The sequence below is a fragment of the Atractosteus spatula genome, chromosome 2 (genome assembly GCF_055471065.1).
Source record: "Atractosteus spatula isolate fAtrSpa1 chromosome 2, fAtrSpa1.hap1, whole genome shotgun sequence".
Taxonomy (NCBI): Eukaryota; Metazoa; Chordata; class Actinopteri; order Semionotiformes; family Lepisosteidae; genus Atractosteus; species Atractosteus spatula.
Window position 1 is genome coordinate 51,838,752 of NC_142707.1, and position 21,526 is coordinate 51,860,277.

At 43.4% G+C, this 21,526-nt stretch overlaps 1 protein-coding gene across 1 annotated transcript in view; it reads left to right on the forward strand.

Annotated features, from left to right (window-relative positions):
- Positions 1 to 17,921: 17,921 nt before the first annotated feature.
- Positions 17,922 to 21,526, forward strand: part of kif6 (kinesin family member 6) — a 124,789-nt gene continuing 121,184 nt past the window's right edge. Inside the window, exon 1 of the mRNA XM_088905286.1 lies at positions 17,922 to 17,981. Coding sequence (XP_088761412.1) covers positions 17,922 to 17,981 — 60 coding nt within the window. The remainder of the gene's footprint in view (positions 17,982 to 21,526) is intronic.

Below are 21,526 nucleotides of genomic sequence, written 5' to 3' on the forward strand. Positions count from 1 at the left end.
TGAGCAAACCACAGAGCACAGGGAGCAGGAACAAATCAGATCAACTTGAATGCCCTCTCCAAACAGAGGGTTGCAAGGAAGGCCAAGAGCATTTGGAGTGAGTATCTCACACTCCTCCCAGTATCGACACTCGTCCCATCTGGGAGACGCCTCTGTGTCCTCAGGTGTAACAGTAACAGACTCAGGACTCAGACTATCACTCTAAAACAATGTACAGTAAAGAAACTCTCTTATCTCCTGAAACACTGTTGTCCTGAGCTCTTTGTTGGCGATGATTGTTTTGGATGTCTTGTTGTCTTGGACTCTGTCGTAAAACACACTCACCCTCAGGGGATAACGAAGCTGGAGTGGCATTCATATCTGCGTTAGAACCCCAGAGAATCCCTGTCCAGAAGGGGAAGAAGCTCTACGACCTTTCTGTCTCACCAGCCCCACACTGGCTCACTGGCACTACGCTGGCTCTGTCATTTCGCCACTCTGTCACAGGGGGGCTCTATCTCATCCCCAAACCTTGCTCTGGGGAACAGTTCAGAAAGTTTCTCATGCAAACAGGACCCCTCTGTACTCTCACACAGAGTCACAGTCTGTCTTGTAACAGCTAATTCACTAATTTGAGAAGTGTAGTCGCTTCCAAGAGGCCAAACATGCCAACAATCGCATGGCCTGATCCATAGGAGTGTGCAAAAATGACCCAGTGGACGAGGACAGTGGTAGATGGGTAATGGAAAAGACCTCAGGCAAGAACTTTCAGGTCTCTTGTAGTGCCAGAACAATCTGATTTTACTCATTAGCCATGCTGGGGGTGCAGCCATTACTGTGAGTGGATAAATCCTGAATTGTTCATAACCAAATACAGGAATAAAACAAACAATGTGTTTCTCAAACTATAGGATCATCATGGTGTGCTTAAGGCACTTCTGAAAATTAACTGTAACAATGCTGTAACAGAGTTTTGTGAGTAGAAACTGCTCAAAATATAATTCAGGACTGCTCTTCAAAGCATTTTTTATTATTAGATACTGAAACATAATACAACACAAACTTAATCCTTTATTAAGAACAAGGAATTCTATAGAGGGTATCAATTTCTGAGAGCACCACCAAAAAACGTATGAGCAAATGTCAGAAGAATATGCCTGTGTCAGGGCACGTGAGTCTATCAGTTTGCACTGAGTCTCACTGAAGCCTGAACATGGTGTTAAAAGGCCGATGGGGACTTGTCTTGGGGGTATCTTGGGAAGAACAGCTCTAAGATTCATTCTGGGTTAATGAAACAACAAGTCTGGGTCTGTATCGGTAGCAGCTCCTGATCCAGAGAGCCGACAGACAGCAGCTGCCTGCCTGATCACCCATACTCCCTAATGTAAAGTAAGAGATCACATTACAGCTTCCTGGGGGACTTATATTGCCATAACAACTCTGTTGACGTTAATGTTACAACTCCTTGTTCTCCTGCACTCCAGATGCTGCGTCCTGCTTGCTTTCTGTTTGGAATGGCTTCTGCAAAGCTTTCCCCTGCAGAGAGTGGAGGCTTCTCCCTCTCTCTCCCTCCCTCTCTTGGTTTTCCAAAGAGGCGCTGGAGTTTCTGTCAGGAGCCCGAAACCAAGACGGCTATTTATACCCAACAGTCAGCGCGGTCAGAGATGGGCTCCAGGCTTGGGCTTGTGTTTCGACAGACACATGCCAAACACCAGGCAGAAATCAAGGCCCACCCCTGCCCACCTTCTAAATTTAAAACCACAGGCAGCACGAGGAGGCTGAGCCCTAGGCAAATTCAGAGGAAGAGTCCCTTGTCGCTCCTACATAAGAATATAAAAACACAAGGGAAGTTACAAACATCAGAGTTTGTTTGGCCCATCCAGCCCCTTTGGTAGTTAGTAGTTAATGGATCCCAGGATCTCATCCAGCTGTTTCTTGAAAGAAGTCAGGACACCAGCTTCAACAACATAGCTGTGTAGCTTGTTCCACATTCCCACAACCCTTTGTGTGAGGAAGTCACTGCTGTTTTCAGATTTTTAATGCACTTCTGCTTCATTTCCACTTCTGTCCCCTGGCTTGTGTTTCACTGTTTATTCTGAAGAAATCCTCTGAGTTGACGTGGTCTTTGCCTTTTGTATACTTGTATTGGCGGCCCCCAATACTAAAGAGATTCAGTTCCTGCCTGCCTGTCAGGGAAGGCTCTTTTCTGGACTGACTCCAGAGCAGTAATTGGTTTTATGTAACATGGTGAACAGAACTGTACACCAGATTCTACATGAGGTCTTACTAGTGTAATTTCACCATGCCATCCCTGGATCTTAATTCTATGCTTTTAAATACATATTCTGCTTTCATTCAGCACAATGTTTCCACGAGCCCAATACTCTCTTGCTCTGGAGCCCCCTTTCTTCCTGAAACCATGCCTCCTGCAGGGCAGGTTTGGGTCTGGATTTGGGACTCCAGGACGAAAGACAAGGTTGTTTACTGTGCACCCTGATCTTCGCTCTACACTCAGCCTCTTTCATGCATCTTGTTATTAAATAAATGCACAGCTAGGGGAAAACACACTTTACGATTTCACGCTGTGCTGTGAAAGAAAGAATTAAAAAAAAGCCCAAACATAAACTTCTCAAGCACAGCAAGAGACATATTTACTCAGATGTTGTGCTGGGGCTTCCGGAGGAGAGAGGAGAAGTTGACTTCAACATCGGGCACATGAGATAACTTTTATTTGTGTTCAGTGGTTGTCCTTATTGAAAAATAGGAAATAGTAACACTGTAACAGTTACATGTCCACTTGGCTTGTTATGCCTGGAAGGGAATTGGATTATTCTACTTCCCTTCTTGAAAAAATAAACAAGGGAGCATTATACCCCAGTATAACGCTGTCTACAGAATCCGGACTCTGCTGTTTGTGGTTGGATCACGCTCCCCAGCGGTATTTTAATATTGGCTGCCTTCTACCTGTAGGAGCGGCTCAGAATCTGTGGGGGGGTTACGCACATGAAAGCCAAGCTCTAGGCCTTCCATCCCCCCAAAAAAACGTATTTTCATCAGCAACCATTTGTCAACAAGTGTCGAAAGGGAATACCAGTGTGTTTTCATGGCGGAAAAGCAAGTTACTGTGAAAAATTTCTCGTAAGGAAAAAAAATGTTTATTTGAAAAGTATGTGCATTTGATGGCGAGCATTTGAAGGGTTTTTACTCACTGAACTTTATGTTAGTGCATTTCCATAACCTCGTTTTGACTTCTGAACAAGAGGAGACCATTCCGCCCATCTTGTCAGGTTTGTAGTTAGTAGGTAACTAACCCCACGATCTAACCCATCTACAGTATGTATTGAAAATAAGGCAGGGCACCAGGCCAAGAAGGCTGTTTGGCTTGTTCCACACTCCCACCACCCTTTGTGTAAAGAAGTGCCTCCTATTCTAGGTTTTAAGTGCACTTGCTCATAGCCTTCCCTTGTACCCTTGGGTTCATGACTTACTATTGATTCTGAAGCTGTCCAGTGTCTTATCTCAGGAGGTCAAGAACTCCAGTGTTCGGCTGGTAAGAACATTGTCAGCCATGCCACAGTACTCTCTGGGATTTGGTGAAGACAGAGGTGGCTGTGAGACAATGTCTTTCCAGTCCCAGAGCTTTTAGATCGCTAACTCATGAGGATAAAAAATATTAAAGAACTCTTTATTGTTCTCAGTTCTAATCGTGGTTTTCATGACCTTATGAGCTGTGTAAGTCAGAGTTATCAGTCCATAGTTACCTTGCTCAGTCCTGTGAATTTTTATATTTAACCCTTGATTCCCGTGAATGAACTGATCAATAAGGAAACACGTTTATTGGTTGCTTGAAAGGTAACAAAAAAACCTTAGATAGCAGAATCAAGGAAACTTTAGAATTAATTAATTCCAGCTCTGCTAACATGAAGTCTCAGTCAAGTTCTAAACTCGTTTAGCGTACAGGGGTACAGTGAATAGACAATAATGATTTTAGTGATCTCTTCAGTCAGCACTGCTCTCAAGACCTGTGTTGGCAGGAAGGCAGGGCAGAGCACTGTGTCTACACACTGACCACACGCCTGCCGCATTTTCTACTCATCTTCAAACAGCCAAAAGAGCAACCTACTACTCACTGGGCTAAATGTGCAGTCGAAAGACATTAAACAGAAACACATTCAATAGCCGTGGTGTAGAACATAGAGGCAGATACATTATTTCAAATTTTATTCAAGGCCTATTACTGAATCTGTCCAATCTACCCAGCTGTTTTCCTCTGTCTATAAAACTATGTGGACTATAAAACATTGCATTACCATAATGATTATGAGCACTAAAAGCTAGTGTAAAAATGTGTTATTACTGTATGTGGCATTATATTTGCAATATAACCTAAATGTGTAACACATAAAAATATTTTCTACAAAAAATGGAAAAAACTGCAAACCCAAGTCTGCCATATTGTTGAAGGCGATACTGTACCTTGGATTCTTTCAAGAAATGGCTAAAAGAGATCTTCTAAGAAGGCACTTCTTTCCACAAAGAGTTGTGGGAGTGTGGAACAAGCTACCCAGTGATGTTGCTGAAGGTGATAACCAGGTGGCTCTCATGAAATGGCGGGACGAGACCCTTGTATTAATTAACTGCTAGCTACCAAACGGTCTGCATGTGCCGAATTGCGCCTCCACTCGTTTGTAACTGATCATGTTCTTCTGTCAGGAGCGAGTTCTCAGAGCCACTCAGGAGGCGGGCAGCGGAATTATCCCGCCCCCTCGCGAGGTCATACCAACTTTCGTTTTCATTCTCGGTTTTTGCTCGGACAAGACAACAACCCCGGCGAGGCGAAGGCAGAAGTCGAGAAAGGCCTCGCTCAGCGTCGGCCCCCCACCCTGCGGACGGAGAGCTGGAGTTTCCGAGGTCGTGAAGGGGTTACTCGGCCCTCGCTGGCTGCCAGTGGCAAGCGGCCCACAGTCAAGAGGCACACGTCTGTAACACATTAACGTGCACTTTTAAGCACAGCCAAGGGCTTCCCACCCCTGCTGTCTAACACAGCACAAGGGCCAGCCATGGTTTGTATTGGAATTAGCACACTGACAGCACAAGAAGAGCAGCACAGTGACAATGCAATGTGCAGAAAACATGTAGTCTCTTGACCTTCCCATTGTTAAGAGTTTCCAGGGACTGTTTTGTCAAGTTTAAAACTCTTAATGTCTTGGCAAGAGGAAAGCAACAGCTCTGAGGATACCTTTACAAAGCTGTTTTTATGCACAGTGCAGTAACTCTTTTGGCGGCAAGGAACTAAGGCCTAACTCCTCAAAGGTTTCAATGCATAGCTAACTGATGAATAGTCTCAAATGTATTTCTCACCAGTATTTTTACCTAGAGCAATGGGAAATTCCTGTCACCCTGGCCAATCATAAACTGAGAACTGGGATTAAAGCTCCGTGTCCCTGCTGAAGAGAAAACAATTTTACTCCGAACTTTCACAACCAGATCACCTCGAGGGATATTGTACGCAAGCTTATGAATATCAATAATCCTAATCAATAACTTTGCACCCAGCTCAGGTCATTTCAAACCTGTACTGTGCTGAAAAAGATCATCTTTTCATACTGTGCAATATAAAAGTTGAAATGTCTGTCAAATAAATCCCTTCTTTTAAGGAATATGAAACAGATTGCATAAGGAATTGATTATGCAGCAGAGAGCAGCCTTTACTTTATTGAAAGCATAAAGGCAGAGACTGCAGCACTGACAAAGCCAGCGGGCCAGGGTTCAAGGGGACAGAGCCTCACCCTCTAATTACAGTGTTTCAGAACTGTGCAGTGGTTGCGTCTAATGAGCTGCTATCCTCAGCTGTCTTGAATGAAGTGTTCATGAATGCTGGATTAATCGTGAGACTATGTATTTTGGTATTTTTACTTTCTTTTCTGATTAAGGAAAGCATGCCTCTTTTGCACTGAAGGGCATTTTGCTTTCATTTCCTGCATCAGAAGTGAAGGGAATAAAATGCTCTGTGGTGTCCAGTGGGGTGTATACTGTGTCTTATTGTAAAGTCTGGATTGGATACTTTATTGCTGTGCAGCGGGGCTGCTGGGATATAATGGCTGCTGTGTGTCACTTAAGTGGGGTTGCACTTCAGCAAGGGATGACCAGGACCCCTCCTATACAGTATGTGAAGTGTTTTACTTAGAAAGAAAATCCCAAGATAAATGTATTTAATTAAACAATGAGTTAATAACCTAATTACCTCCCTCCTGAATCACTTCAATATGAGTATATCCAGGATTGTACATACTGTAACAGGGTGAGAATGATGATGATTGCTGTGATTTCGCTCATTCACTGCTCTCAGTTAAACATTGAATTGTTTTACAAAATTTTGAATTCAGTTTTGGAAAGCTTAGATTTACTAAAGTCTTGATGAGGACCTTGTGTTAAGCAATCAAAAGATTGGCTCACATGTCTTTTTCTCTATTGTAAACTTGTCTCCATTTTTTTTTGCTTGGTCCTGTAACATTTCAAAGGTCTGTTGTCTAGATGCCTGGAGAAAACTACAGAAAGCTTGAAGAAGTCCTTTGTGGCTTTGGTAAACAACCGGCTTTAAGAAAACATCAGTGAAACAGTATTTCAGAGCAAGTCTTTAGAGTGTCTTTTTAAGACATCATTTCCTCCCATCACAGTACTATGCAAATTAAAAATGATCCGTCCAGATGATTTCGAGGTTGTCTGCTTTTACAGTTACAGCCTTTCCCGCAAATCAGAATTACAGATAAACTTGGCTCACTGAACTGAAAAAACTGGTTTGTATCAGCATCACCATTCTTAAGGCTTCCCAGAAAATTCCACCCAAAAGTATTAATGCAGCATTAATTTCACTTTCAAATGCAACTGCAGTCTCTCACTCGGGCAGTCAGGATTGTGTGACGATCACTGAGCATATTAACAAACAACCTCTGCAGCCCTGTCAGTATTACTGAAAAGAGAACTGGGGAAGTACATGTGTACTGTAAGTCTCACTTCACTGATTGTCACCCAAAAGAAGGCATCTACCTTCCCGTAGCAAGAAAGATTTAGAATTAGTTTTGAAGGCATAGTCCAAAGAAGATGTCAGAAAGTGGCAGTCAGAACGGTGAGGCAGGTTTTGTATGGGTTGATCAGGGTGGTGCTGGTTCTGAGCAGGGGCTGGTTCTTTTACATTCCCCAAGCTTGCCACATACAGATGGACTAACAGAGCCAGTGTCCTGCCAGCACACGGCCAAGGAGAAAGAAACTGTCTGGTTATTGTGCTAGACAGAGCTGCTTCCCGAAAAGACCTTAAAGGCAGCAAACGTCGGAAACTTAAGCAATGAATTCAAGACAATAGGAATCTGAAAATAGGAGATGTCCTAGAATAGAAAATGCATGATGTTCAAAGTAACCACAGGTCATGCTTGTCTATGCCTTTTGCTTCCAGAGAGTTGGGAAACAACTAAAAACTCTCAGAAGATGAATAGAAAGTGACTGTATAATCCCAAACTGTCCTTGAGAGGAATGTACAGTGTATGTGTGTTTATTTTCTTTACACAGCATTTGCGATCAAAACCATTTTTAACACTCTAATGCCAGACATCTGTAGCTGAAATTCATGCATGACTATAACTTCCTGCACAAAGTTCGATGAAGGGAGTGATGAGGAAAATAACATTTCCCCATCAGTAGTTCTAGTTTTCCAACAAGATTTATTTAGGCTGGTAATGAATACATGAGGACAGAAACAAAACTTGAGACGCTCACGCAGATGGGGTGTTAGCATACAAAGGAATCAGAAAGGATTTAACAGAACAATCTATCCCTACCGAGCAAACCCTGAGGTTCCCCGCTGTAGGACAAGACTCTCCTGAACCAGGCTTCAAGGGTCAAGTGTTTCTAGAATTTGTCAGCGAGCATCATGACTTAATTGAGTCATTAAATCAAAGATTTAATGCTGGAGGGGCTCCACCGGTCTTTATCAACCTGTGACGTGAGGCAAGGGTACAAAACATCTTGCCAGATTGGACTGCTCATATCCTCTAGGCCTGTGGAATTCACCACCTTCTGAATAATATACCCAACCATGCTGGCAATGGAATTTAAAACAGTGTAGTGGGGCTCTAGGACTGGGCTTTAAGGCACTATATCAGAAGACCTAGTGAACACGGTGCTCAGGTCCAGACAGCAGGCAGTGTGTCAGAAGATCTAGTAAACACAGTGCTCAGGTCCAGACAGCAGGCAGTGTGACAGAAGACCTAGTGAACACGGTGCTCAGGTCCAGACAGCAGGCAGTGTGACAGAAGACCTAGTGAACACGGTGCTCAGGTCCAGACAGCAGGCAGTGTGACAGAAGACCTAGTGAACACGGTGCTCAGGTCCAGACAGCAGGCAGTGTGTCAGTAGATCTAGTAAACACAGTGCTCAGGTCCAGACAGCAGGCAGTGTGTCAGAAGACCTAGTGAACACGGTGCTCAGGTCCAGACAGCAGGCAGTGTGCCAAAAGACCTAGTGAACACGGTGCTCAGGTCCAGACAGCAGGCAGTGTGTCAGAAGATCTAGTAAACACAGTGCTCAGGTCCAGACAGCAGGCAGTGTGTCAGAAGACCTAGTGAACACGGTGCTCAGGTCCAGACAGCAGGCAATGTGTCAGAAGATCTAGTAAACACAGTGTTCAGGTCCAGACAGCAGGCAGTGTGTCAAAAGACCTAGTGAACACGGTGCTCAGGTCCAGACAGCAGGCAGTGTGACAGAAGACCTAGTGAACACGGTGCTCAGGTCCAGACAGCAGGCAGTGTGACAGAAGACCTAGTGAACACGGTGCTCAGGTCCAGACAGCAGGCAGTGTGACAGAAGACCTAGTGAACACGGTGCTCAGGTCCAGACAGCAGGCAGTGTGACAGAAGACCTAGTGAACACGGTGCTCAGGTCCAGACAGCAGGCAGTGTGACAGAAGACCTAGTGAACACGGTGCTCAGGTCCAGACAGCAGGCAGTGTGAGAGAAGACCTAGTGAACACGGTGCTCAGGTCCAGACAGCAGACAAGGAAGAGTGAAAAGGAGTAACAGAAGAAATAAAATCAGTTTTAAAAAAGCAAACCTAGTTCATCTCACCAACCACAGGTTCCACGAACTTTTAAATGCTCAGTATTTTCACCCGGGAATTGAATTCGTCTGAACAGGATGCTGTCTGAGCAAGGTCTCAGTACAGAACGTGCAGAAGCATGAAGCTGGTAGTTTCCAGGTACAGAAAGGAACATATTTAAAGCCAGCCTCTGAAGTACTGAACATCACTACCAGACATCAGCTTGAACACCTCACATCTCCAGGGCCACAGGCACTTCTTGGCTTGAACTACTGATGCATTTTCTGTGCCTAGCTACTATACCAGCCAAAAACTCTTAGTACCAGGATTTGCACTATTGCATTACAGACTTGCAGAAATAAATGCCATTCAGTTCCCTGTCTAAATTCTGTACAGAATAAAGTGGGGGGGGAAAAACAACATAGTATATAAAAACACAAGAGCATGTTTGTGTCTCAAGATCAGTAACAGTAGATATCATGTTGACGACCTGGATATTGTGTAATGATCTCCTAATCTCCTGTATTTTCTTTTTGTGACAAGGTCTGAATTAGAAGTTGCCTTCTTGGATTAAGGAGTTGGATGCCACTTTGTGACACTGTGTGCTATGACAGCAGTGCTTTCTTGGGGAGAATTCCTGTAAAGCAACATGGAGTATCACATAAGCAGGGGACACACCACTAAATCATAAACATTAACAGGATAAACTGCTAACTGATAAAGATTTTTATGGTCACTGAACAGCTCAATCAGTCTTACATATTAAATCAGAAGCAGATTTTATAAATATAGTATCTAAGGTTCGGTGGAGAGCACTGTGATACCAGTGGAAACAGCAGAAATGGCTTATTCACATTCACTGACACAAAGCAAATGTCTTACAATGCTACCACATGTCTAGCACAGCACCACATGCAGAACTGATCAGCGCCCTGCTTCCCTGGACGCCATGTGCCGTTAGGCTGAATGTTAATGATAAAACATTGTGCAGATTGTGAGCCCATTGTCAGCACGCTGAAAAAGAAGAGGGATAACAGCTCACATGTATTGGAGTATACAGTGCCTTGCATATGTAAATAAATGTTTGCTATGGTGTCCCATTTTATGAAATTAAATGCAGACGCATTTAGTTTAATTTTAATATTTCATTCAAAACCTGAATGCTGAAACTGAAGACTTCTAAGGGTAAGATAGGTTACAGTAAATGTCAGAACAAAGAAAAACCTGGAATACATGGATTGCTGAGTGTTCAGACCCATGAACTTAACGTTCATGGTGGGAGCACCTTGGGCAGTTATAGCCACAAGTCTTTTGGGTAAATCTCTACCAACTTTGCACATTTCCTTGGCATATTTTCCACCCATTATTCTTTGCAGATTTGCTTAAGCTATCTCACTTTGCTCTGGGATTACCTGTGGACAGTAGCTTTCAAGTCTTTCACAGATTCTCAATGGGATTCACGTCATGACTCAGACTGGACCACTCAAAGAGATCCACCACCTTATTCTTAAGCCACCGCAGTGTATCCGGTGTATGAAAGGTTAAATGTTGCCCCAGTTTTAGGGCTTCAGGTTTTCCTTTTAGATTTGCCTATCCTTTGCTCCATCTATGTTTCCATTAGTCTTGACAAGTTTCCCAGTCCCTGCTGATGAGAAGCTGAACTAGAACATACCGCTGCCACCACCATGCTTGACAGCAGAAAATGTGCTGACTGAGTGATGCACTATGTTGGGTTTGTGTCAGCCATAATGCTTTGCAATTAGACCAAACAGTTCCAATTTTGTCTTGTCTGACCGCAAAGCCTTTTGAATGGGCAAGCTGGCTTAGCATGCAGCGGCTGCAAAGGAGCACAAAAAGCTGCATTCTGAGCTGAAAAAGCGAAAGAAGAAAGAAGACAGAAGAAACACAGTACAGTGTGAAGAAGACACAACACCCAAAACATTGCTTTTTCTTTCTCTACAGTATGTGGAGTAGGTTGTGTATGGACCAGATATGAATTGCTTTATTAATAACTTCTAAGTATAACGACAGCAGGATTTTAAGCACCAAAAAGTGAAAACTGTGCAAGGGTATGCATATTTTTGCAAGGCTCTGTATATACTTCTTTTATCTTGTGTGACTTAAATTTACACTCACCCATACAGCAGGGCGTTTTGCTGGAGCAATCTGAATTAAAGGGGAACTGCAACGCTATTTTTATATTTCTGAGTTAGAAAGAATCAGCGTTTATGAGTGCATTTCACACCGCAATAAGAGTAAAATGTACACCTCTAATTTACAACCCAAAATAGTCAAAATCTCCAGGTATGAGCAGAGCCATACTGTATCCTGCCAAGTGGTGCTATTACACTGTAAACAAGCAGGCTTATGAATACATCTCTTTGAATCCAATAGAAATATGGCTCTTGACTTCAAGACGGTTGTGCTGATAAACAGAACGTATCTGTGAACTCTGCATGCAGTTGCAGATTACATTAGTCATTACAGTGACCAGAGAGCAGGAAGGGTAACTTGGCGTTACAATTCTCGCGAACTCTTGCTCTTGCCCGATGCGAGACCAGGGGTTTGCAACAGCTTGGCAACTTACAGTACTTTCACAAAGTTCACGGTTTTGTGCTTAATTCAAAGTTTGACAAACATTTCTGTACCGTCAATGAATTTATTTTGTTATCGAGATTTAATGACTGGTCTGACAAATTGGGTCTGTAGTACCCCTTTAACCATCTTACTCAAGGGGTACAACAGCAGAGCCCCGACGGATTCGAACCCAGATCCTTCATGTTATGCATCCAGGCCCTTAATCTTCCTAACTGTAAGGGGACCACCTGTCTATTACTTTTACTGTGTTGGTAATGATGGACCCATTATGCAGCAACGGCACCATTTCACAGGAGATCAGACGGAGAGAAAAACTGAACTGAATTAACAGAGGAACTTTACTGTAGGTCCAAGTCCAGAGTGGACTTTTGCCAGCCATTTAGCCATTTCAGCTACTCTTACCTGCAATGCTTGATGAAAGGAAATGGCAAAGCCTTCAGGACCTTAGTTTTTTACTCTCTTCCAAAGGCCACCAACCCCTTCATAGCACAGTGCCCCCATCACTATATTAGGATAGTGGTTTGGGAGCTTCAATCCAGAGGAAAGTGCCATCTATATGTCCACAAACACCACATTCGGTAGCAACCTGTTTTTTTCTTAGAGGTCTCCCATCCCAGGACTGACAGGTTCTGCATGACAGCTGAATCTAAAATACTGTATGGTAGCTCGCAGCAGGTAGCTCAAGGTGAGATTTTCATATCATTGCATTAATATCCATCTATCCTTTTTCTCACTGCTTTCTAACCAGTATAGGGTTGCCTTTAACATCAAAAGACCTGCTAAACAGAGCCTGTCCTGGCAAAGAAAAGGCACAAGACAGGATACATCTTGGATGGGATGCCAGTCCATCGCAGGGCACACCCAGACACAAACACTCACGCCAGAACCAGTTTTCCCAGAAGCCAATTAACCTACCAGTATGTCTTTGGACTGTGGGAGGAAAGCAGAGCTCCCCAAGGAACCCCACATGAACACGGGGAGAACAGAGGAACTCCACGCAGGTAGAGCCCCAGGAACTGAACCCAGGGCTTGCGATGTACTGTAGCAGACCCAACCACTGCGTCCCCATGCCACACATTTCCCTGCTATGTAGTAACTTTATCGTTTCATGTCGTGCATCCGGCAAGTTTACCTGCTGCCCTTCTGATTTCAATGGCACTGGAAGCTGCTGGAGTAGCAGCTCAGCATCCGCCACTCTATATAGAAAGCACAGAGTGCGTGAGAGACTGGGCAGTCAAGGTCAAAGGGCACGTGCTGCCAGCAGAGCTGAGAGAGTAAGGGCTGCAGGCACCAATGCACAGCACACCAGTGCACGAAAGGTCATCATGCTGCCTATGCTGTTCCAGTCACTATGTCCTGTAAAAATAGTTGCTGGGTGCAAACAGTATTAATAGGTATGCAAGTGGAAAAGTCTCTCTGCCACATTTCCAACTACAGATCTGGGGCTGTATTTTTTAAATCAATCTTATTTGAGAATCAGTTAGTAATGTTTAAGAAACAAGCTGGTAAAGGTTCTTAACCTTTTATCTTGAACACACGATAAATACATGAACAAAGACATAACGAGGCTTTTCTTAAGGTTACATGAGGAATCCCACTGACGCACCCTGCAGTGAACTGAGATCATGTCGGCTGAACCACCACAGAGCATTTATTTATGGGATTGATCCCACAAAGCCAGGCAAGCACAGCCCAGCACACCTGCTGACCCTGAGCACAGGGGCTCAGCATGATGCTGCTTCAGTTGCGGTGGGGTTTGCCTTACAAGTACCTATTTACCTAATTGTCAAACTCAAATTAACCAGCAGCAGACACTGCCTGCGGTCGCCGTGCTGTAGGTCTGGTGGGATTCACGGTGCGTCTGGAAAATGGTGTTTTGCTGGAAACGCTGTTTCTGTTTAGAACTCGTAAACACTGATTTGAAGGCTGTCAGGATTGTTTCCATGTTCACAATCTTATTATGATGCAATCCATTTAAAGACATTTTTGCTCTTATTTGGCCTACACACCTTTAGGGGCAGCAGCCCACGCTCATAATATTGCTCCCTCTGCTGTGTTTACACCTGCTGGATTCTGAAGACCAAATGGGAGGGCAGCACAGAAATATTTCTGACTGCTGACTTTAAAGTCCCAACAGGCGTATTGGCCTTTTTATGTGCGGCTTTGGAACAGCGAGGGTTTATTTTTCCTTTAAAAAAAAAAGGTCTCTCAAGTTGGCGTGGCACATCATACTTTAAGAGCATGGCTCAGTGTGTTTCATATGCCTGGTCAATATAACATGGTGTTGCTTGAAACTGATAGCATACAAATTAGCTGTGACTATTTTTTTTCATTGATAAGTAAGTAGCAGAGGTTGACTCCATTCTGAAAACTGAAAAGAAACAGTAAAACACAAAATGTTTTGGATGCGAGGTCTTTGTCAGGAGTATAAGGAAGGATCAAAATTCTGGCCAAATTTCCCATTGGCCCTTATCAATCATGGCCTCCTAATAATCCCCGTCTATGAATTGGCTTCATTACTCTGCTCTCCTCCCCACTGAGAGCTGGTGTGTGGGGAGCGTTCTGGCGCACTATGGCTGCCGTCGCATCATCCAGGTGGGGCTGCACACTGCTGGTGGTGGAGGGGAGTCCCCATTACCTGTAAAGCGCTTTGAGTGGAGTGTCCAGAAAAGCGCTATATAAGTGTAAGCAATTATAATTATTATTAAAAGCCAAAATGTAGAGTTTTCCTTGTTATTCCTACTTTTTGGAGCAGAATTAACATCTGCTCCTTGCTTGCAGCTTGCCCATGACATTGTACAGTATAAGGAATCATTGGCCCATTCCAATCATTGGAAAGCCAGCGTACTGCCAACTAATCCCATTGATGGCAGGCGTCGGGCCTCTGCTTGCTTTTTATGTGGATAAACTCTCGTTCACGAGAAGCACAGCTCCCTGGTTTGCTGGTACAGTAGCTTGCAAGGCTCAGTGTAAACAGTGCTAAAATGCACAGTTGTTGTTTTTTTTTTCTTGCAGTCACATTTCAGTAAAACAAAAGCAAAGAAACCTGTATCACACTTCTTGTTCTTGCTCGGTTTCAGAATCACAACAAGCCTAAGAACACACCCCGCTGAGGACGCAACTTTAAAATTTGGAATTTGCCTCGACACAGCAGCCTGAGATGAACCCTGAAGATTCTACAACAGGCAGCTCACACTGGCTAACGTGTGACTGTGCTGATGATCTCAGTCCTACGATATATTCTCACCCCTCTCTCCTACAGCCAGCGGGCATCCCTCAAGATCTCTGCGCTATCCTGTCCTCTGCACAGCTGCAGACTGGCTGCAGAGCTTTAACTCCCTGATAGATCTTGACTCCCGAAAAGGGTAGCGTATCAGAACATACACATAAACCCTCCGCTCCCACTCGACCTGATGCCCTGGTGCTGGTAAAAAAAAGAATCCGTAGTTAAAGCACTTCAGACTGAAGGAATGATCATGTCCCTGCGACTCATGAAGGCTTACGTGTGTTGTGTGCGTGAAACACAAATTCAGACAGGCTGTAGTATATCCTTGCTTATCGTAGCTGCCATCTGGGGAGCTACGATAAGCAACATCTAGGGCAGAAGCACTTTGAAGTTAATGTGAGAAAAAAAAAAGATTGGAAATAATGCACGGTTCAAGTTCATTTCCTGGACTTCGCGACTGAATACTTTGAAACTGACTGACGCATCTCTCTCTTTTGCTCTAGAAAATGAACGAGAGGATTAGAAAGGACGGTACCTTTCGAAAGAGACCCTTGTATAGAGCACTTCTTCCCCCTCTGTTTCTCCTTGGCTGTCCCAGAGCTGAAGGTTCAGGCAGGACTCCAATTCCGACCCCAGGATCCCTTTCCACGCAGGGTATTCCCAGTGCTGGCTCTCTCCCGGACTGTGCCGCAGTAATCCAGTGACCAGTGTGCTGTGCAGAGCTGAACCACAGCCTGCTAAGCCTCCCAGTCCTACTCACTCTCCCCTCCCACCCTCTCTCTCTGCCCTTCTTGTGACATCAGCAAGAAGCAGATATTTATGGCACTGAGCGAGGGAGAAGGAGAGTCCAGAGTCTAAACTTCCCCCTTCACACTTGAGGCAGATTGTGAGATTTGTATCCTATACAGATATCTCATCCTATAAAATGCATAGACCACAACAGGAATGGAAGGACTGTAATACCTCTGTGTTATGTAATGACTGAAAGTTTAATATTTAGGTCTTATACATTGCTAAACATTTTCAATTGCCCATTCCTTTGTTCATACAATGTGACTTTTGAATACAGATAAAAAGCCATTTCTCATTTTATCATAGTATTCTGGCTGATGTAACGACAATAAAAGGGGTACCATTGCTACTACCATTATAAGTTTTAGAAATGTTTTCAAGATATAGATTGAAACTGGGTGTCCGAGTCAAACCATTGCAATACTGCATAAACACCAGTAGATGGGGCTCAAACAGACCGTTTTCGACTGCTGCTTTTACCGCTGGAACCAATTGAAATTCGTTTCAACGACCGGGTTTTGTAGGGCAATATGCACGATTGATTTCGGATTTACTGATAAAATATTGATTATTTTAAGAAAGTTTACTGTTTTATCCCATACATAAATAAAACAAAACATGATCAAATCTAACATCCAAAACGTAGATCTACATTTTACTACTACTATTACTACCACTACTAATAATAATGGCATGACATCATGAGTATTATTAGATCTTTTGTATTGATTTTCTTACAAATCTTGCAGCGTGAATTTTCTCTCCTTCTGGTTCCGGGTCTGGTTTTGTGGTCTCGCCGCTTCTCTTAATCCACATTTTATTAAAAACTAACCTTAAAGGCACTTTTACGTCTCTCCAAAAAGTTACATTGAGAAAACAACCGACGTTTTGGCCAAACAAACGTTTCTCGAGCCTTTTCACGTCATAAAAAGCCGTCACATTTTTTTAGATATTCACACGTGATCAATGGTTTGATAGGATTCACCTTCTTCGTCGCTGGCAGCTCATTTCACCCCCTGCCGCTGTATAAGTAGAGACGGGCCTCCTAACTTTTGTCTCTGGACCCTTGTTTCGTTTCTTAAAATGTTAGATTAAGCGCATTAGCTGTTCCTTGTTCAGCTGTGTTAATACTGTACATTAAGTGGGTACTGTGGATCTAAAGACACAAATGAGACGAGGCCGTTGGGTCCATCTTATTTGGTTACAACACAAACCAGAGGACACCAAGTGGAATCTGCATAGAAGTGTTATTAAAACCCAGGAACATGAGGTGCTGCTTTTTACACAAAGGGTGGTGGGGGTGTGGAACAAGCTGTCCAGTCATGTTGTTGAAGCCGATACCCTAGTTTCTTTTAAGAATCGGCTGGATGAGGTCTCCCAGTCAGGACAGGAGGCACTTCTTTACACAAAGGGTTGCGTGAGTGTGGAACAAGCTGCCAGGCCGTGCTGTTTTTAAAGCAATGATTTTAAGAAACAGCTTTATTCAATACAGAGTCACAAGGGAGGTGGAGCTTATCCTGGCAAGCAACGGGTGCAAGGCAGGATACATCCTGGATGGGATGCCAGTCCATTGCAGGGCATGAACAGACACTCACGCCAGAACCAGTTTTCCCAGAAACCAATTAACCTACCAGTATATCTTTGGATTGTGGGAAGTAACTGGTGCAGCTGGAGGAAAAACTGTCTAATATACAGACTCCACGCAGACAGCATCCCAAGAATTGAACCCAGGGATTCAGACTGTGAGGCAGTAATGCTAACCTCCGCGCTACCGCGCCGCCCTTCTGTTCTTTATACGGTTCATAAATAAATATATTAACCTCTAATATGCTATTTTCACACAACAGAGCTCATCCCTGTGTTTTAATGAACACAGATCTCGTCTGTATATGCATACACGTGGAAAAGCAAGGTTGACCGGGTTCGCTGACCCGACCTAACCCCGCCTTTAGATCCCCAACAGTTGAGACCAATCAAAGCACTCGGTGGCTCTACTTCCGTAGGTCATGCGCCAAAATCGGGACCAATCAGACACCACCCCCCACCTCTCCGATCGGGAGCGTCTCCGTTCACATGGCAACTGTTGGAAACAAACTACCGGAGGGTACTGGGGGCTGATAGGGAAAGCGCGGCGTCTTCGTTGCTTTTCTGGTGCCGCCATTGTCGTCTTAAGAGACAAGTTAATACGTCCTTTACAACATATCTAGCCAAAGGCAGACCCTTTTCTAGGATAAGGAAGATGGTTAAGCAGACTATTCAGATCTTCGCCCGAGTCAAGCCTGCGAAGAGAAGCACCACGGTGAGTGAGGCGAGGGCGCTGAGCTGTACCGCCGGTCAGTGACCGCAGGGTACTTTCCTGAACTAGCGCAGAGCATTTTCACAGCATCAGCCTGTAAGGTCAGATGTTCCTAGCCGAAGGAACGTCTTTTGTTGTCTTTAGCAATGTGTAAACGTTCCTGTCCCGAATTGAGCTCGTTTTCGAATTCATTTTCAATGGCCCAGCTCAGATAGCTGTGTACATATAAACAAATACAAAGTTTTGAAACTGCACTCATTACAGAAACAAAAGTCTAGTGTTATTTTCTGGATGAGCTCTTCTGGCATTGTGTAAATACGATAAAACGGCACAGGTTAAGACAGGGACAGTATAATAAATGACAAAATATAATGTCCGTCGTCTGCAACAAAAGAAGTAGGACATAGACTGTATTATTAGTAGTAGTAATTTCCTTACACACTTATATAGCTCTTTTCTGGACACTCCATTCAACGTACTTTACAGGTAATGGGGACTCCCCCCCCCACCAATGTGCAGCCCAACCTGGAAGATGTGACAGCAGCCACAGTGCACCAGTACTCTCACCACACACCAGCTCTCAGTGGGGAGGAGAACAGAGTGATGAAGCCAGTTCAGAGATGGGGATTATTAGGAGGCCATGATTGGTAAAGACCAGAAAGAAAAATGGAAACAATATCCCTAACTTTACAGTATAATTACAATAGGAATACCAAAAAATATGGAATGAAGGGACACTGCCGAATAGGAACACTTACATTTAACTTAAATTTTAAAAGCAGAAGTAACTTAGTGTGTAAATGTCCTATTGTACACACTAAAAGTGGAATGACAGTTCTTGTCAATGGAGCAATGCTTAAACTTTTCCCCAAATACAGTGAAAAGCATAAGTAGTGGTACAGAAATGAAATTTGCCAGTTTTGCAGTGTACTGATGAAATTTATATTTCAGATTAAAAGATAAATGAAGCAGAAGTACAGTACAGAATGTCTGCTTTTATTTCTGGATATCTTTGTGCATACTGTACATATTAAAACATCTCAGAACAAATGTTTATGTTCAACCCCCCCCCCCAATTTCAGATCAGGATAAGTATTCGGACAAATTAACAAAGTAAATTAAACTAGTGTAAAGTATTTGGTTGCATTACCCTAACATGCAATGAATGCTTCAAGACTGCGCCCCATCATCACCAGATATTTTCCTTTGAGGTGCTTTGCCAAACCTTAAATGTAGCCACTTTCAGCATGTTGCTTGTTTGTGGGATTTTCTGACTTTTGTTTCCTCTTCAACAAATAATATGCAGCTCAAAAGGATTTAAATCAGGAGAGGCAGCCATGACACAACCTCCACCATGCCTCACAGATGAGGAAGTGAGTTTAGGATCATCTGCACTTCCTCTCTTTCTCCACACTTTTGCCTTTCCATCACTTTGATCAAGATTTAATTTCTTCTCTCCAGCCCATCAGACTTTGTTCCAGAACGGTTCTGGCTCATCTTTGGATGTCTTTGCAAATTCTAACCTGCCTTTCTGTTTTTAGTGCTGATGAGAGGTTTGCAGCTTGCACTATAGCCCCTGTAATGCTCCTGTGGAGGTTTTCTGCACACATTGAATCGAGATACCTTCACCCCTGCACACTGCAGATTGTCTGCAATTTTTTTGGCTGCTACCTTTTTCGTGTTTTTTCACAGCTCTCATGATTGTTCTGTAAACGATCAGCTGTTCTGTGCAGATGGCTTACTCCCCCAGTAGTTTCTTTCTTTTTGAAGAAATGCCATATTGTTGATTCTGAGATGCCCCATCTCTCTGGAATGGCTCTAATGGGATGTTTCTTTAGTCACATTCACAATTGCTTGCTTTTCTGTCATAGAATAACTCTGTATTCTTCATCTTAGTTTGTGTCTTCTAACTCAAGAGGTAGACCCAAAAATTAAAGGCAGAAGGAAACATGGCTGCACATCGACAGCTCTTTTCACAATGAATGCAACATGGAACACCAGAGCAATTAGAATCACCTGTCAGCCTATTGTCCCAATACTCATGCTCATCTGAAAAGGGAGGTTTTAGCACAACAAATGACATTGTTCTAACATGGTTAAACACATGTAAAATAATACCCAGAAACAAAACCTGAAATTCTTTAATGTTGCCTCATATTAATCATTTAATCTGGAAGACAAATTTGATTAGTATACAGCAAAAATGAAAAATTTCACTGAATTGTCCCAGTACTCAAGCTTTCCAAAGGATACCTCTGTCTAATTGAGGCACTTTTAATCATTTACATCTCTCATAAAGTCATGTGTCATGTTACATCTAAAAAACTTGTACTTAAACTAAAATCTGCATGTTTTTAGGAGCTAAATGCCTAGAATTCTGGCATGGCTTAAAATTAAAAAGAGTTAAGGGATCGAGACCCTGCTTTAGCCTCTTCATTCAACTACTGTAAGTGATGCAGTACTGGGCAGTATTCAGCAGGTCCTTTTCTTCTGGTTGTGCTGGTATTATCATCTCTTTCACAATGCTGATGATTTTTACACATTTAAAAGATCCCTGCAGCAGGATGGATTGAAATGCCAAGTATTTGACTATTCCAGCCATTGGATTAGTCTCCTGTGTCCACCTGGGGCAGACCTGTCTCATTCCTTCTCTCTGCAGTTCCTTGTTTCCGACTTCACAGGTCGGAGTTTGACAGAGCAATTTTGTACTTCCCAGCGGGAGACATGGAATTTGGTGGAGGAATTTGTAAATTCTCCCTGTATTAGGTGTAAAGGAGACGTTAGATAAACTTGAGCATCTGGTACTCTTTAATTCCATTAATCAGTCGAACGGTTATTTGTTTAGCCAAACTGTTAGAATGGTCTGCCATTCATCTCTTGAGTAAAAAAAGAATCGGGGAAAAAAACCTTGCAACAATACAATGCAGAGTGTTCATCACAATTATATACAGTCTGACACTCCCTGGATGTCTTTTATGACTCCGTTTCAGAATGCTTTGGCTTTCCTACAGATTCTGGATGTCTTGGCAGATCGTGATGATTTTGTAGTGTGAGACTGGGGAATATCTTTATGATCTGTGCCACTCTTTCTGACAGCTGTTTAAATGGTTCTGTACTGGAGACCCGTCTCTGTTTTGCAGACTTGTTCTGTTCGATCAAACGGTTTGATTGGACACAGGAGTGGAAATTAACCGGGCTGAGGTCCAAAACCTTTTCCGCCCCCATCACAGACCTTGTAAATCAGCATTTATTGCCCAAGTGGAGTTACAATTGGAAATGTTATTGAATTTCATGGAGGGTGTCAATATCGCTTTCTGTGGTTCACGTTAACCGAATGTGGTGCAAGTGGGGCTGATCCTTCCCTGGGCTGAGCTTGCTTGGGGCCACAGGATCTGTAGGCCCGGAGGTTCCCTCCCTTTCTCAAGGGCTAGACTTCAGCACTAGACCTGGGGAATTAGATCATGTTACTTCAGTTAAGTTAGAAGTAATTACAGTTAAAGGGGTCCTCAGGGGGTGGCATGGTGGCACTTTGGTTAACAATGCTGTCT